The 18,044-nt window shown below is 38.1% G+C and overlaps 2 protein-coding genes across 3 annotated transcripts; one reads left to right on the top strand and one right to left on the bottom strand.

Annotated features, from left to right (window-relative positions):
* Positions 1-344: 344 nt before the first annotated feature.
* Positions 345-3,736, top strand: LOC124264397. Its single transcript, XM_046699140.1, has 7 exons — positions 345-480; positions 718-844; positions 1,352-1,544; positions 1,966-2,497; positions 2,824-3,010; positions 3,117-3,374; positions 3,546-3,736. Exons 3-7 carry the CDS (start codon positions 1,378-1,380, stop codon positions 3,734-3,736), a joined length of 1,335 nt encoding a protein of 444 aa, XP_046555096.1. The 5' UTR covers positions 345-480; positions 718-844; positions 1,352-1,377.
* Positions 3,737-4,593: 857 nt separating this feature from the next.
* Positions 4,594-6,518, bottom strand: LOC124264401. Of its 2 annotated transcripts, none has more exons than XM_046699144.1 (3): positions 6,094-6,518; positions 5,207-5,449; positions 4,594-5,082 (listed from the first exon to the last, which is right to left on the bottom strand). In XM_046699144.1, the coding sequence occupies exons 1-2, from the start codon at positions 6,315-6,317 to the stop codon at positions 5,239-5,241; spliced, it is 435 nt and encodes a 144-aa protein (XP_046555100.1). In that variant the 5' UTR covers positions 6,318-6,518; the 3' UTR covers positions 4,594-5,082; positions 5,207-5,238. The 2 variants fall into 2 exon arrangements, with proteins under 2 accessions (XP_046555100.1, XP_046555101.1); XM_046699145.1 differs by having other exon boundaries at positions 5,236-5,449.
* Between the last annotated feature and the right edge of the window lie 11,526 nt (positions 6,519-18,044).

Below are 18,044 nucleotides of genomic sequence, written 5' to 3'. Positions count from 1 at the left end.
AACTGTAAAAATCATTTGGAAAAAATACTTCAACATTTAAAGATGGTAAAAAAATAACATTCCAATGAATTCTACTTACTTTTATGGCATGTTTTCATGAATTCATTTTCTATATATGTTCAGTTATTACTATAATTGTCTGATATTAGCATTGTATGAAAATAAAAAAATATGTAAAATATGTTATGTAAAATCAGAGTTACATATTAGCAATATTTTTAAATATCAATTCCATCTGTAATAACTTTGCTCTACTTACTTTAATACAGATAGTTACACAACTACTTGCGAAGGTGCGAGAAGATATACCTCACCTGACACCCACATCTACCACTATAGACCTTCTTGGATGATCACGATGGATCATGTGATAAAGCCTCCACCCCACAATTAGCGGTCACAGTTGAGGAAGCCATCCCAGATGTGGCCTCTATCCCAGATCTACAACCAGCAAGTGCATCTACTGGAGAAACACTACAGGTATATAATTGTGTGCATGCCAGTAATGCTGCATAATGCAAGGAAATCGTGACTGTGAGAATGTAGTGGAAATAGCAAGTGTCAGAGGAGCGAATGTCTAATGATGAGATGTTGTTTTTGACATTTATATATTTGTAATTTAAATACAACAATTTATTAAAATTAGATGTATGCATTTTCATTCACTCCAATAAACAGTTTCCTTTCGTAATGTTGACTTTCATTTTTCTTTATTAGGAGTCAACAGCTAGTCTGCCACCATCCAAGCAAGTTCTAAAAACAACATCAGCCCAGACTTCAAAGAGAGGTTATGTCTGCAGGAGGTCGGCTGCAACTCAGGCATCAGTCAAATCTCAGTGCAAAGGTACCAGTGTGTATAACATTTTGCAATCAACAGATATCATAACATGTCATGTGTACAAGTATCACACCTGCCTGTCTGTGTAATTACATAATGTGACAGAGACAGAACTCAGGTGCACGAGCCATAAATCAATTGGTTTTGTTTATGGTCTATAGCCTGATAGGTGTTGGTTTAATTTGCATGTGGTCAGTGATTGAAGTTGTGTACTGCATATTGTCATTAGCTGACAGGCAGGCAGACACATAGGTGTCAATAAAACAGAGACATTGAATTTTGTCTTTGACAGAGGCTGCTTATCGCAATCAACATGTTTTTTCTATGTTTCCATAGACATGAATTCAAACATTTCAGTTTCATTTTTAATTTTGATACTTTTTCAGCCTCTAGATAAGGAGTGCAATTGTTGTAGCACGATACACTTTCATAATAACTTATATATATATAATTTTTAATGTCCAGATTTTTTTTAGACAATGATGAAGAGGTATTCCTGGTTCTGTATTACAGGGACATCCACTGAGTCCACCGAGAAGATGACATCTGTTGGAATCCAGTGCTCACTTCTAGAACTACCGCTGCCTGTTCATGACGGCACTGACAAGCCCGAGTCAGCTAATGATGAGATGGACCCAACCTGGCAGCCTCCTCTGTTACAAGCACAGGACAGTGATGACGAAAACCTTGACAGCAAGTGTGACCGGTACATTTTTAACAAATTTAATACAAGTTCGAATACATTGTAGATTTATTTTTATCCCCCGCCCCAACAACATTGACTGGGGGGTATATTAAGATCATAGTCTGGCCCAGAACTCAAAAAACGTTAACATTGATGTGTTATGATCTTTAGATTGTTTCTAATATCAACCCGAACTCAAGCAATGATCAACTGACCAATATTACTGCAAGAAGACATCTGTAAATTACACTAAAATCACAAGTTGTAGGTACTTTTTACATATTCTGGACACATAAGGTGTGTTTAATCGAGTTATTATTATATAAAAAAGAATCCTATTACCTAATAATGATTAATGCAGTAATGAACATAAGAATACTTGTATGTGTAACATGTTTATTGCGATTATTTCATCCCTGACAAATTGTAAACACTCTTTCAGTCTCGAGTCGTCTTCGCCAGAAAAAGAGAAGAAGTTCCTTGTTTTCGAGGGTTGCCTATTGGAACTATTCACCTCATGTCCTGCATGTAAATTGCCAACATCAGTGAAAAAGACCTGTGTTGGAACTTTCTTATGCATTCATCAATACTGTCAATATTGCTCTTTCTGCCGTCGTTGGGATAGTCAACCCTACATAAAGAACATTCCAGCTGGGAACATTCTGCTGTCTGCTTCAATCTTATATTCTGGATCTCTCCCAAGAAAGTCACTCCTAATGCTGCAGTACCTTGGTATGTCTTCAGTCAGTGTTAGGACTTTCTTCCAACATCAGAGGACCCTGTTACACCCAGTGATTGAGAGAGTATGGAAAGAAGAACAGAGGATGATTCTAGATGAAATTCGATTCACAGATGAACCTCTCGTCCTGGGTGGAGATGGAAGGGCAGACACTCCAGGCCACAATGCTAAGTTTGGCTCCTACACCCTGATGGAACTGGGTAGCAGCAAAGTTGTACATGTACAACTAGTGCAGGTATAGTTTATGTCATTTTCTTTTTATTGTTCATGCACAAAAGAAAAGTTATAACAAATAGGTAAAATTGGAAATTTAATCTGAAGTAAAGTGTAAAAGATAATCATTAACTGCTGACACACTGGTCACAAAATAGTTATCTTGTGGTGGAAAGTGGAATTTTACCATTACTTGACTAAGCTATCGGTGTTAGGATGAATAAAGAAAATGACGTACAATGAGGAATTTGTATATTTATGACATCCGTTTATAATGTTCAATATAATAGTGCAACAAGGGTTTATCATGTGTGTAATATCTATGCAAGATGTCTAAACTTTCTTCAGAGCAATGAGGTGAAAAACTCCAACGCCATGGAAAAAGAGGGCCTGGCTCGTAGTGTTCACTTCCTCAGAGAAGAAGAAATGAACATCCATACCATGGTGACAGACCGACACCTCCAAATTCAGAAGTGGATTCGAGAAGAGATGCCTGATACTGTACACCACCATGATGTCTGGCATGTGGCTGAAGGTACATTGAAATTATGAACAATACAAACTGGGGGTTGCTTTTTGATTATGATTTTCATGGATCATGGATCATTGAAATTATGAGCTATTTATCTTTTTAAAATCAGGTTTGCGAAAGAAGATGGAGGCCTTGGCAAAAGAGAAAGACTGCAGCATAGTTGGCAGATGGGTCTGCAGTATCTGCAATCACCTCTATTGGGCCGCAGCATCCACTCCTGATGGGAACGGGGACGTCATCAGAGACAAATGGTTATCTGTAGTAAACCACATGCAGAATATTCATCACGGCCATGGGAAACACTTCCCCAACTGTCTACATCCAGATCTAGGTCAAGATGACCAGAAGAGAAAAGGGTTGAAGTCAGGTATGGGAGAAATATATATCTGCACATGACAAAATCATTTTGACAATTGATACTAAGCTATACAACTTTGATATTCAATTTGGAAGCGTTCTCTTTTAGAATGGATCTTCTATTCTGTTATATTCTATTATGCGATCAAAATTGTTATGGATAAAAAATTGTCTTTCACAGGATCCAAGGCCTGTGAAAAGCTCAGTCAGCTCCTTGAGAAGCCTCGTCTTTTGCACGATGTACAGAAACTCTCCCCAGGCTACCAGACATCCAAAATCGAAGCCTATCACAGTGTGGTCAATCATTTTGCACCGAAGATGATTGGGCTTCTCTTATCTTGGCATGAGTCCAGGTATTATGTGACAAAATAGCATTGACTGGTCAATTTATCATCAAATCCTGTTGTGTTCCTAACAAATGACACATTTTTTCCTGATATCTCGAAACCAGATGTGGAAAACTGTTCCGTCGATTATATTCCTTTCATAAATATGTTTCACTGATAATCATAAATATAACTTACATGTATGAATGCGACAGATATAAATATATTTCAATTTTTTGTCCAAATTGTATCTTGCCTCCATGGACTTCAATGAGAATGGGTCCAGGCAACAAGCATTTAGCAAAGCCGGAAATGCACAGGTATCAGTGTCCTATCCCAAGTACAAGAAGGGACAGTCGGTGATCCATCTTGTCAAGACAGCGAGGACCTATGGTATGTCTGATTGTGTACAATACTCAAGCTACAATGTCGATCCAAAGTCTTTCACAAGCTATTGATCAAATTACTGGATAATATTTGCATGTGCCATTACCTATTGGTAGAAACTCTGAAAGTGTGCAACGTTACTGTTTGATCTAGTTCTCTGTGTTAGCAAAAGCTACACTTTTGACCCCACAAAAAGTCCATGATTTTGCTCAAGGTCTTAAAAGTTTCATTAACGCTTATGGAAATTACATTCACAAGTGTCTTATTTCATTGCAGTGATATCCTAAATTGCACATTGTTATCATATTGTATTTTGAATTGCAGATTATGTGGATCGCCTTTTATCAAGAACCTGCCAGGAGGTTGTCAACCACCAAAGGAACTGCTGCACACAGAACTCCAGCACCCCTCACACACACATTCAAAAGAATAACAAAGGAAGATGCCATTGCCAGGCACAAGACACGTTTCAGCAGATAGACACGCATGCCATAAATGAAACACAGTGACAGACGATGAAAAATAGACATTCTTTTATTTTGTCAATATGCATGATATAGTACAGTGTTACTATCCTAAAGTTATTTTATACATTAATGTTTGCAATATGTTTGTCTAGCATAATTTGTATATATATATGTACATTATGTATTTATGATGTTTGTTGGTGATGTAACTCCCAAAGAAACTGAATAAAAAGAACCCTGATACAGTACAATAACATAATACTCCACATACACTATAAATGATTAAACTTGATAAAAATAATTGTAAATATTACATTCACTGAATTGGAGTGGGAAAAGCAAAATATATTCTTCTTGCCACAAAGTCATTGTTTGTCATTACTCTAAAGATGGATACTTGAAGCCTCAAAATTCTTCTGATGGAAATTCCATTCTTATGGCTCTAACTGCACATGCAGGAAGTGGCACTCTCACTTTCCTTCCCAGGTATCCACAGCATCATCTCACAAACTGCCGGTAGCCTGTGTATCTGTATCGCCTTAAAGCAAAAATAATGTAATCATAATTATTATTTTACAGTGTTAATCTAAATCAGAATTCAATCAATTGAAGATACGATCTACTGAATTAGCTTTACTTCTGTACATATTTATTCACATTACCTGTTGACAGCTTGATCAGCCACATCTACCTCTCAATACTGCTGTCTGTACTGGAAGTATGCTGTCTGCAGCACCCATCTGTTACAGCACACCCCAGTAAAGCCAGGGTGTTGAGTGATGCAGTTTACTGGTGGCAGGCCTTCTCTCTCCACTTCTTCAATCTTGGCCACAATTGTAGGGTTCTCCTGACAGCAGCTACACTCTTCTGCAGTTGGGTGTGCAATACACTGTCCACACTTGCACCTAAAAATATTTAAAAGCAACAGTGCATATAATTCTAAAATAAAGCTCCATTCATCAAATACCATTCCTAATTAAACTACATATTGTCAAAGATATTTTTTATGGATTAAATTTTCTTTTTTGATTTATTTCCATTTTATAAATATAAAATAAGTTTAATCCATAAAAATACAATGTACAATTTGTAATTGCCACTGAAACTACATATTGTTACAATTTCACTAAGTTCTGTAGATCTACTACATTTTTTGCTGACTAATAGACTTACTTAAAATGGGTTAAAGTGACCATTCTTTAATTGGGGGACTGTCTCATCACCCAGAAGAACAGGGTTCGATTCCCGCCGGCGTCCTAACAAGAACATTAAAAGATGGGGGTTGTTGGTTCCTTGCTTGGTGCTAAGCTAATATAAGGTTACACTCAGCTGGCGCTACACTGCGGTTGTAAAGTGTGCCTCCAATGCACACACAAAACAAATTTCATTGTACTCATGGTAATAATGAATTCTTATTATTATGATAATTCACAAGTTTTTAATGTGAAATGTCAAATAACTAACATTAAAAAATAAATTTATATGAAGTCTCTGATTTGAAAAAAAGTAGAAAAGCATTGATACGAAAATCTAGTAGGTCAATACAAACCATTCAGTGTTTTCTGTGCGTCTGTTATCCATATATCCTAAACCAGGATTCTCTGGGGTTCCCTCGCTGTCGCTTTCATCTGTTACTGGTTCAAACATGTAGGGGTCTACTTGGGTGTTGCTGTCAACTTCCTCCTCGGTTGAGTGTCCATCTTCTGAAAAGAATTCACATTCCATATCTAAAGCCATGTTTGGTGAACTCGAATCACTGTCTGAACCCGACATCTTGATGTTATTTGACAGTTAGAAATTCTAACAAAGCTAAATAATGACGTTGCTGTGAGTATCGAACTGAGAATGTGACTCGGTAACAAGTACGTGTGGTTAAATAGTCTAATGAAATTATATAAACAGTTAAATCGGTAATCTACTGTCACAACATATAAAAAGCTCGCGCCTGAGAAATACCAACAAAACATTAGAAAAATAGCTCACATCAACAGGTCGGGGAGAACCGCAAAACGACTTATAAAAGTTAGATCGAGCTATAGCAGTTCAAACGAGCTATATGCCTATAGGTCGATCGAGCTATAATAGCACATATACTGTTTTGTTCATGCATTGTACAATATACCATTTTAAAGCACCAACAGGAAATTAGCGATATAAAGGTTTAACATTCAATTATTTTATGAATATTTGTAATTGCGTCACATTTGGTAAGGTATCTGCATATGTATTCTATAAATATATAGAGACAAAGTGTACACGTGTATAACATAGCGTTCCTTTCACATTGTACAATGTTTGACACGTCTGAATAACTGGACTCTATTTTCTATCAAAATCACCAATTCCTGGATTATAACACTCATCTTCAGAAACAAGCACCAGTGTGAGGCATGCTGACTGTTTGCAATTGCAGGATGTCAATTCCAACAGTCCTTTGAGTGGGGGATGCTTTGTCATCAACACAGGCTGAATTAAACCATCTTTTGTCTCTCAACCATAGCCATCGACAGCAGGAAGAACATGCATTGCTTGCAGTGCCCTTCTCTAGACATAGACTTGGTAGTTTGATCGTTTCATGCGCTGGATAAGGCTGGTTGAGGTTGGCAGTCATCTTTCATTTTTGAGTTGCTGCTTACACTAAAGCCAGTACCTGACACCATCTGCCTTCTTGCCAGCCCTGTCATCAACTGTATAGAGACCGCAAAAGAATTCCTCTCAAATCTAATTCTTCCTCTAACTCAAGGGATTCACCAAGCTGTGCTGATCTGATTAGGTGAACATCACTGTTCAGTAGAAAAAGCAATGCCTTTTCTTTCCTAGTCCTGACAGTGAACTGGTTGAGTCACATCCGGTGAGTACATGCAATGATGGACCTTTGGGAAAAGAGAATGAACAGGTACAAACCTGAACTTGTCTATAATGCCTGTATGGAACCAAAGTTCTTGACACTCGAGATCCTCAAAGAGAAACGTAAAAAGCATAGCAACATCTGTATCTGGTGACTGAATCACAATCAGCCAGGTGTCTACTTCCAAGAGGTCTGATGTCAGATACTATCATCCTCATAATGACCCTTTTTTTATAAGTACAGCTTTTTCTCCATCACTGCAGCCACCACCCAAGACTAATTGCTCAGTGGTTGTGAGGTTGTCTTGGCCAATACGTATCCAGGTTTCTGACAAGAAAACATAGAGGTTCTCTTTGTTTGTTTTTAGGATTGCTGATGTACTTTTGTCACTGTCTGGGAATGGGAGTTGTTTGACAGATACACGCTTGTATCAAACGGCCTGAAGTGTCCTGAGGCATCACAACTCCAGTAGCAATGTTGATAAGAGGCATTGTGTCACCAAATACATCATGAAATGATAACGGATTTGTCATCACCCCTGATGCCAAGCATGTAATTAACTGCTGGACATCATCTTCATCCCGTTTAAACCTATTTGGAGCTGACTCATTGTGTGTGCCCGCAGTCGCTGCACGTTCAAGACATCGTTCTAGTACTTCTGTTTTTTTAGTTATTCCAATTATGACCCCATGTGCTTTGTCTCCAAATTCACAGTTTGCTCAAGTCCCATATCTGTCCATATTTGGGCAATCGGCTGATTGCATGGTACCATTTATGAACTCTTTATGCAAGTCTGGATGTCTCTCTGATAGGAGCTCCGAAAGGTACACTGGTAACCATCTTGAGTTGTTGTGTCTGCCCATAGCAAAGAAATATGGAGTCAGTGCAGCAGTGGATGATAGGAGTAGTGTCCAAATACCTGTCATCTCCGCCTTGATGAACCGAAGCGTTAGCTAAACCACTGGAATGTAATAATCCCAAAATTCATATGTTTGGCTCTTTGATTCCGGAAAGTGGTAAACGGGAGAATGACTGTTTGAGTTTCATCTACAAGCTTCAGAACTGATTGTTGAAAGTCATGACCTTCCTTTGTAGCATCTTGGATGGCCATAGTCTTGTCAACACTGGATTGTTCATTAGCAACACGTTTCCCCTTGTTAATCAGCTAGTTTACAAATGTTTGCCATTGTAAATGAAAAAGGGCTTCCCTCAATAGCTTGTGACATTGAACTCCCTGATTCTGGAACTTTCCATTCAGAAGGGTAGTGACTGATCCACTTGTATAAACACCACTTTCAATGGATCTGGATACCCGATTCTTCATGTCTTTACCCAAGAGTTTGAGGAAATTGGTTGCAATGTGGAACCCACCCACGTTTATGACAGTGTCAGAAAAGTCTTCTGGAAGGTGCCTTTGGATTTCTTCGGCTTTTACATAGATTTTAAGGTCAAATGTAATGACACTGTCATGCTGCTGAAGGCTGGACATCATGGTCTGAACTGTCTTCATTAATGTATACACAGTGCTGAACTCTGTGGAAGCGCCATCAATCATCGGACAATAACCAACGTTGGTATGTTGAGTGTACCATAGCATGGAAACCACTCCAGCTTGGCACAACCTGCTGCTCTGCTTTAACTAGAGTAAGTTGAACAACACATATGTTTGTTGGACACATCTGGAAAATGCCCATGCCAGATTCAAACTGCAGCTCGATAGATGAAAATCTTCAGTATCATTGAACCATACATTATCTGCTTGCCTCACATAACTGAGTGTGCGTTTGCTGTGAATACTAAACTCCCGCATGTTCTTGCACATTCTTGTAGACTGAAAAGTCTGTTTCCTCTGAGAGTGATCAGCATATACCATGCGTGGGGCTGTTGGACCAAACTGGCTTTTCTGATATAGAAATATAGTTGTAGCATGTGTTGTGTGTTTTCCATAAAGTCTCTCTTCAGTAAAGTCATCTGCAGTCTCTTGAACAAAGACACCAGGTACGATGTTGGCTGGAACAACACCATGCATCTCAGATTTGGCAATGGCTCCCTCAGCGTGTCTATGGTTTCAATTTGATTGTATGAAGCACAGTGTCCCATTCTGTTCAGCATTGTGATCATCAGCTTTGAGCCTGTAACGTGATGAACTGAAATAGTCTAACAGTGTTCCATCACATTTGTCATGGTCAAGGCAAGGGACCAGTCATTATTCACATGTATATCTGTATACTTTCTAAGACAAATACATATATTTATTGAATATATTTACAGAATATTTATCCTGTTTTCAAAATATGATTGAGTTTTTTTTAACATGGTTCTAAACGATTATTAAGAAATGCGGTTTGGTTAATATATTACACACGTTCTTGCAATTTGGTGTATTATATTGTTAGAATCATCCTTTTCAATTGCCATTGTAGGGATATATACATAATATTTTCATTTGATAACTTAACAGAATATTGGCGGTTTTCAGGATTTCGTTTCAAGAATACAAGATTTTTTCAAGAAATTACCCTTTTTTCCTCATCTATGTTTATTTGGTGTTATAAAATTAAGTGATTTTGTATAATGTTCAAATAAACTTCACAATATCATATAATGATCATGACGATGCTCACTGCAAAGAAAGTCCTAAGACACAATATTGCACCTTCTCTCGAACATTTGCCTGCATTTTGCTATATGGGTAGGACCCAAGAATGACCCTTAACTTTTTACCTACCCTATAATTTAGGATTACATAGTACCTAGAAATGTTCAGTAGGCTCTCCTGGATCAAACTGTGTAGGCAGACCTTTTATGTAGTAGGTGTTGAACAAACTCATTTTCTGAGCCCCCTACTGGACTTAGCCTCTAGACTATAATTCATTAGTTTCTGATTTTTAAATGTTGTCAGTGTGAGGTCCACTTCATAGTGCCAGGACTGAACGAAGCTCAGAGGAATAACGCCATTGGACGATTGCAAGCAGGCGAGTTCAGATCAGAGGCTGCGAGGTTTTTTAATGTCGCCCCTAACACCATATCGATGCTATGGAACCGCTTCCAGCAGCGGGGATCAACACGTGACCTTCCCAGATCCTGTAGGCCACGTGTCACCACTCCTGCCGAAGACCACTACATCCGGTTGCGCTACCTATGCCAAAGGACGACGACTGATGTCTCCACTGCATCCTCAGTACCTGGAATGCGCAGGATCTCGGACCAGCCTGTCCGGAACCGTCTACAGTCCTGTTGGGGGCGTGATTTTGTCCAGACAGCATCGCCAGCTACGACTGCAGTGGTGTCGAGTGCACGGGAGGGTCTTAGGGACGATGGAGACACTTATGGTTCAGCGATGAATCATGATTGATGCTCTGCAGACAGAATGGAAGGGCAACCATTTTCTATTGAGTATGTATTTTATTGAGACAGATTTGTAACTGCCTCTCTATTGTATGCACATTATCCTATGTTAAGAAACATTTACATCATCCACTAAAAGTGATGCATCAACTGAATAAGTTAAAACCTTAAAAGAGTTGTTTTAATACTTAATAACGTGACATAGAAAATACTGTCATGTGGAACACCCTGGTCCTGACTGTAAAGATCAGACATGGTGGACACACTTCGGACTTGAAAATGTCTGTCTGTTAAAAACAGGTAAGCAACCTCTCAAATGAAAATCATGTAAACCCTTCCAAATGCCGTGATTCTAAGTTGTATCGTAGGCTTTCTCCAGATCAAAGAAAACTGAGACTACATGCTGTTTAGATACTATGTCATTTTTGACAAAGGATTCCAGTCGTACTAAATGATTAATAGTACTACGATTTTTTTCCGGAAATCACATTGTAGATTGGTAATTAAGTTTTTGGTTTCAAGAGTCCCGATTAATATGTTATTTACCTTTTTTCCCATGGTTTTACAGACAGAAGTCGTTAAAGATATGGGTCTGTAATTAGATAGATCAGTATGATCTCGGCCAGGCTTTTGAATAGTGACTACAATGGCATAATGCCACGATTATAGAAAATGTTCTGAAGTCCATTTTGTATCAAAAATATCTGGTACTGTTTCCTGACATGATTCATGTAAAAGCTTCAAGAGCTGATAGTGTATATTTTCAGCCCCTGATGCTGTATCATGAGCTTGCTTAAGGGCGGAATGGAACACATACACTGAAAATAATTCGCTATAATATTCATCAATGTCTGAGTTGACATTTATTCTTTTCTTCTCCTGTTGTTTCAGGGATGTAATTAGATGAAGATGAATGCTTGGTGAGAGTTTCATCGAATTTATTGGCAATGTAGACTTTATTAGTTAATAAGGTGTACAGTAGGTTACCCTTTACCCTTTGTATCATGTTTCACAACCTTTGGTGTGCAGGAATTGAATTTTGGAATCATAAATTCTCCAAGATTGAAGCTTATTCTGTTTCCATGCACGTCAAGCCATGGCATTTATAATGTTAACTTTATCTTAATTATGGACTGTAGGATACTTTTCTGCCTGTTTCGATACTTTCCGGCCTGTTTCAAATTCATTCGTTATTATACCATGGTTTACGAATATGTGCATGGCAGAGGACTTTTGAATTGTTCTGTCATCAATGTCATGTATTATAAACAACTGTGTAGGATCTTCACTGTTCTTGAAATCTTAAGTGATCCCTGCATAGTGTCTCATATAACGACCAATCGGGATTGGCGAAGTTCTGTAGATCATCACCAGGGCTGATAGTTTTGAGAATCGCTTAAACATAGGTCATCATGGGCCCATCCATTCAAATTCGTTATATATTGAAACTAGTTTATCCAAAACTGATTTATCCAATGACCCTCGTTATGGCTTCCCTCTCGCTGGCTTAACTAACTCTTTACAATGTTTGGAATGTATGTGAAGGAAAAATTTACGTTCGAAAGGATAAAGAAAATGGTACAAGGAACAAACAGTTGACTGTCTCTAGCACAGTTTTAGTGTACAGGATGCAATCAGTATTCAGTGTATCCTCCTCTGTGTTTGATGACAGATACACGCCTATTGGACATTGACCGAAGCAACTGTTTAAGAAATTACATGGTAAATTGTTCCATTCGTGGACTGTGGCGTTTCTGAGCTAATTCAAGTTGTCAAGATGATTGTCACGTCTGGTAACTTGGGCGTGACATTTGACAGCAGCCTCAGTCTTGAGTCTCATGTTAATACCATCTGCAGGTGAGCCTATTTCCACATCAGAAATATTTGGCTAATAAGGCGGTATCTCGACCAGCATTCAACCATCTCACTTGTCCAGGCTCACGTAACATCCCGCCTGGACTACTGCAACTCCCTCCTCATCGGGCTTCCCAACCACCTGATCAAGAAACTGCAACAAGTGCAGAACACCGCAGCAAGAGTTGTCCGCAGGAAGAGGAAATTCGACCACATACAACCAGTCCTGCAGGACCTACACTGGCTGCCAGTGCGCTACCGGATACAGTACAAGATACTTGTACTGGTGTTCCTGTCCCTCCATAACAAAGCACCAGATTACCTCAGCAGTCTGCTCACCAGATACCACCCACCGAGCTCACTGCGCTCAAGTGACAAGGCTCTCCTAGAGGAAAACAACATTGATGAAATTTTAGCACAGCCATTATGGTTTAATCATAATTTTAAATACCAAAATCATTATATCAGTCATTGGGATTATTAACCATCAAAGACATGTGTGATGAAGAAGGTTTGATGTCTTTTGAATCTTTAAAAAGTAAATATGCTATAAAAGGGACAGAATTAGATCATAAATATGTTCTAAATAATATACCTGAATCATGGAAAAATACAATAACAAATCACAGGTGTATAAATAACTATGACATGAATCTTAACTCCTATCAAAAGAATTTTATGAAATCATTACAAGGATCAAGATTATTTTATGATATATTGTTATTTAACAATAATAACCCTCATATGTGTCATAAATGGGAGAATGTGTTTGAAGATACTGACTTAGATTGGCCAATGATTTTCAAGTCTTACAGACAAGACATTAATGATGTAAAACTCTTAGAGTTCCAATATAAATTTTTACACGGTATTTTCTATGCCAAAAAGGAACTTTTAAAAATGAACCTTATCCAGAGCGTTTCATGCAGCTTTTGTAAAGATGAAGATGAAAACTTGTGCTATGTTTACTGGGAATGTAGTGAAACTAAGAAGTTTTGGAAGGATCTTCGAATTTGGATGAACCCTTATTTGATACAAAAAGTCAATTTGACAAAATATTTGGTGTATTTTGGCTCCTTAAGTAAAAACCCATTACTTAATCATATAATCATTTCAGCAAAAAGACAGATCTATGTCTCTTCTTTGAAAAACAATATTCCAAAATGCGATAACTTTATAAAGACTTTAAAAGATATTTTTTCTGTTGAAAGCTTCATTGCCAAAAGGAAGAATAAAATGAAGAAATTTGCTAATAAATGGCATCCATTATTCCAAACCTGACCTGTGTATGCAGCAACCGCTTCTTTTGTAAAATCTTGATCTGTTTCCTTTTTTGAAAAATCATCATTGTTTTAGTTATATATTGACTAGCTAGTTAATGGCACTGGTGTAACTTTGGGGAACACATATTATAGGTTGGATATAAGACACAATATACAACACAATAAGCCGGATGTTGCGCAATATATAACACAACACATTGGATGTGACACAAGACACAGCATGACATGTCAGAATAATTGTGGCACTACATACAACACATGTTAGATAAGACATATTTACAATGTATATCAGATAATACATTATGTACAACACGATAGATGTACAACACGATAGATTGGCCGTGACACTACATTATGCTATGTCGGGTGTTGCACTATATACAGTATGATATGTCAGATGTGGCGCTATATACAACGTGGTATGTCAGATGTGGCGCCGTATACAACAAAATATGTTGAATGTGTATGCAATATACAACATGATATGTTGGATGTGACACAATATACAGCTTGATATGTCAGATGTGGTGCTATAAACAATATGATATGTTCATATATGATGCTATTTACAACTTGACATATGGGATGTAATACTATATACTTATGATATATCAGATATGACATTATATACAACTTATGATGGAAAAAACCCCAAAAAAAAACCCAAAACAAAAACTACTAATAACGAAACACTTCTAGAAAATTATGCAGATATTTATACCATGCATATGAACTTAGAGCATCAAAATACCTCCCAATTCAGTAAGATATATATTTTTGTAGGATTTCCCCATGTACTATGACATTATATATATGTGTTGTAATCTCAACCTTTGTTATTGTATACATGTGTAAATGTATGTGAAAATTGTATATATGTTGTATACGGACTGTGACCTATAGACAATAAAAAGACTTTGACTATGAAAAAAAAAAAAAGAAAAAAAAGTCTCTCCTAACTGTACCCTCCTCCCGTACAAAAACGTTTGGCGACCGCTCTTTTGAACGTGCAGGACCCCTTCTCTGGAACAGTCTCCCACTTGACATAAGAACCGAGCAAACATTGTCCACGTTCAAATCTAAGCTCAAAACTTTCTTCTTCAATATGGCATTTCAGTGACCCTTTTCAATTATCTCAGACACTAGCGCTTTTGAGCAGCTTACGCTGGATACTAGTGCTTTACAAAAGTTTGCATGCATGTATGTATGTATGTATGTAACACTGCAGCAAATTGCATCCAAAACATGTTCTATGGGTTTTAGGTCTGGACTGACACTGGGACATTCCAAAGATTCAGTTAGAGGTTGATTTTTCGATTCCTGTACAATTTGTGGCGGTGACCTGCCAGACCCAGCTAGAACAGATATGGGGTTCAATCTGTCTCCAACAGTCCTTCTGACCATCAGCATCGCGACCATCAGCGACGTGAAGATTGAATCGGGACTCGTCCGTCCATATGATACGGGCCCTGTGCAAACAAGCTTGCTTGTGGTGAGGGAGTAAATGAGGGCGCTTGAGAGGTAGTCTTGCCTTCAAACCACCGGGAACGAGACGTTTGTCCAGTTTTTCATCTTAATATACATATGTTGGTTTACTTTTTATCATGAATATATAAGGCTGAATTGGTGAGAGGCAGATCTACGGCAAAATATGTTCCGGTCGCTGGTTGTGGATAGGTAGTTGAATCGTTGTTAAATATAAGGAGACTATTCTCTGAAATACTTTCCTGAAGGATTCTACCTTTAATATGAACACTTTCTCATTGTGTCCATTGAGATTAACCATGATACGACATGGCTTTGGAAGCTGATCTTACAGATCTTGAAGATCCGACTGTAGAATAAGAGTAGATGTAGGGGTATACAATCTGCAGGGTCAGAAGAACAGCAACAGTTTGAAAGATGTCCTGTTATACTAAAATAGAAGCACCTCCAGATGCATTGTCTACTGGAGGGGAAAAAGAATGATAATCACTGTACAATAATCTTAAGTTTAAGGTATCTCTATTTTTAGATATGTTTCTGGAAGAAAAAAATGCCGATGCATAAAAATACTGTATTAATAAATACATTTCGTTAAAGTTATTTTGAAATCATGCAGTTCCATTGAATAATATTGGACAGTTGAGGCATCGTGGTTGAACTGGCGAACTCTCTCGTGAGGAGGAGCCTTTCCTCTGCATTACTGTCGGGACAGGGTAACCTCCATGTTTTGAGGCCCAAATGAGTTCTTGAGGAGCCTCTGAAAGTAAAAGGACAGTATATGACTGTTTCCTATTCGATTGTTTGTCGTTTCTTCTTTTTTTTTGACAAATGAACGATGTCGGGCTGTTTGTTAGAAGTATTTGCTGGTGTCTCAGGATGTTTTTGTATTAGGGGACCAGGTACTGTCTGATTGGATGTTCCTGCATCGTCATCAGAAATGCTATAGGGAATAGTCTGCCTGTCGGCACTTATGGCCGTCTGACACTTATGGCCAACCTTCGGACGGGACGTAGATACTGCAGCGGAGTCATTTATGTGGGGAGATTTGGTAACAACGTCTTTGCTATAGCAAAAGACACATTATTTGTGTGTATTAATTTTTAGAATTTTGGACTTGTCTTTTAAAGGCTGGACATGATCTTGAGGAAAACATATGATCACCATGACAGTTTGCACACTTGATATCATTTTGTCATGTATTCCACACTCCAACAGCAAGGAGAGACAGTGACATTTTTGAGACGAGTAACGCTTTTGACTTCGACACATATTCCTGTCACAGCTTCAGATATTACGAAAGGATTGAGTTTTAGTTGTTGTCTTTGATTTCTCTGTACATTCACGAAACGGGACCAAGGATTTAAATTTGTCCTTGATTCATTACCAGAAGACGAGATAACTTCTAAATCGACATGCTCTCAGTTTTATTTTGAACGAGAACCAGAGAGATGGTGGGTAGCCATAGTGAATAAAAATAGGTTCAACATCACCGCTTCCCACCTATCATAGAGTGTAAACAAACTTGAAAATGTATTTTCGGATAAGGATACTGATAAGATAAGATTTCCCAGAGCCCATAAGGAATCAACCGAATTTGACAGAGCAAGTTGGTTGGGTTTAAAAGGGGAATCAACTTCGAACCAGTTGTATTATTGGTAAAAAGTGAGTTACATTGAGTTTCACCCAAATATTTGATTGGTTGAAAAGAAAACATAAAGTGTTCCCGAAATTACACTGAACATAGGATGAAGCGAATCCAATAACAAAATCATCTCTTGAAAAAATTGTTCTTGTATTTTTCAACCCAGGTCTACAAAATGCCTTTTATGTGACGTCATAAAATAAACATATACAGGCTATCCAGTTTGATATTGAAGGGAAAAGCGTCTGTAGAAGTATGTACATGTGCGCGGAAAACGAGCAGGCAAAGCTAAGCGGAATTTGTGTTTTTATTGTAGTTTAAAGGACTGTACCCATGTGTACATGGAAGGCTGTTGACAGCGTGGGTAAGTACTAACGTTAGTAGAGAAGTCTATGGGAAATATTTGGTTTTGTGTAACCATCATGTGCCCTGGGACGCACAGACAGACCGTTTGATATTGACAGGGAGATAATAAAATCAAGAATAGCCGTCAACCTAAAACAGTAATGCCGACTACTTTCCTACGGAATGTGAATGTAAATTTTTATTTCAGGCGAGGGAATTATTTCTCTGCTGCATATCATTATGCAAAATAACCTTTTGCGATATTCATGTATTTTTGAGGATCGCACAAACCTTAATCTCGTCTTGAACTGTTTTTCGCTCGCCTGAGTTCCAGAAATATTAATGACTTCGGTTTTGTATGAAAAATGCATTTTTTTCAAACTGTGTGCATTTGTGGTTCGGCGTGGTTTTTGACCATGTCATTCAAAACGTCTGCCTTCTCCCATGTTTTCTCCGGTTTGTTGTTGCAGCTCCTCTCGCCTTGTCCCATTTCATTGAAATGATTCTTCATATCACGTGTTTTTAATTGTAGAATATGTGTTATCTTAAAGTGTGGCTAATTTTGACCACGCTCGCCAATGGCTGAAGGGATGATATAAATCCAGCTAAGGTCCATGCAGGTAGCAAAGGAACTGTAAGTCCCCATGGTCCCTTGTATGGTGATCTACCTTCAGTTGTTGGCGATCTATAGCAGC

Source organism: Haliotis rubra, unplaced genomic scaffold, assembly GCF_003918875.1.
Source record: "Haliotis rubra isolate DU_JTF1 unplaced genomic scaffold, ASM391887v1 Scf921, whole genome shotgun sequence".
Lineage (NCBI taxonomy): Eukaryota > Metazoa > Mollusca > Gastropoda > Lepetellida > Haliotidae > Haliotis > Haliotis rubra.
This window is presented reverse-complemented; position numbering and strand designations above follow the sequence as displayed.

Bases quoted from the DNA above. Each gene is read 5' to 3' on its own strand.
- LOC124264401 (XM_046699144.1), bottom strand. From the start codon at position 6,317: ATGTCGGGTTCAGACAGTGATTCGAGTTCACCAAACATGGCTTTAGAT. The intron at 5,450-6,093 runs GTTTGTATTGAC...AAATATTTTTAG, and splicing joins CGCACAGAAAACACTGAATG to GTGCAAGTGTGGACAGTGTA.
- LOC124264397 (XM_046699140.1), top strand. From the start codon at position 1,378: ATGACATCTGTTGGAATCCAGTGCTCACTTCTAGAACTACCGCTGCCT. The intron at 2,498-2,823 runs GTATAGTTTATG...AACTTTCTTCAG, and splicing joins TACATGTACAACTAGTGCAG to AGCAATGAGGTGAAAAACTC. The intron at 3,011-3,116 runs GTACATTGAAAT...TTTTAAAATCAG, and splicing joins TGTCTGGCATGTGGCTGAAG to GTTTGCGAAAGAAGATGGAG.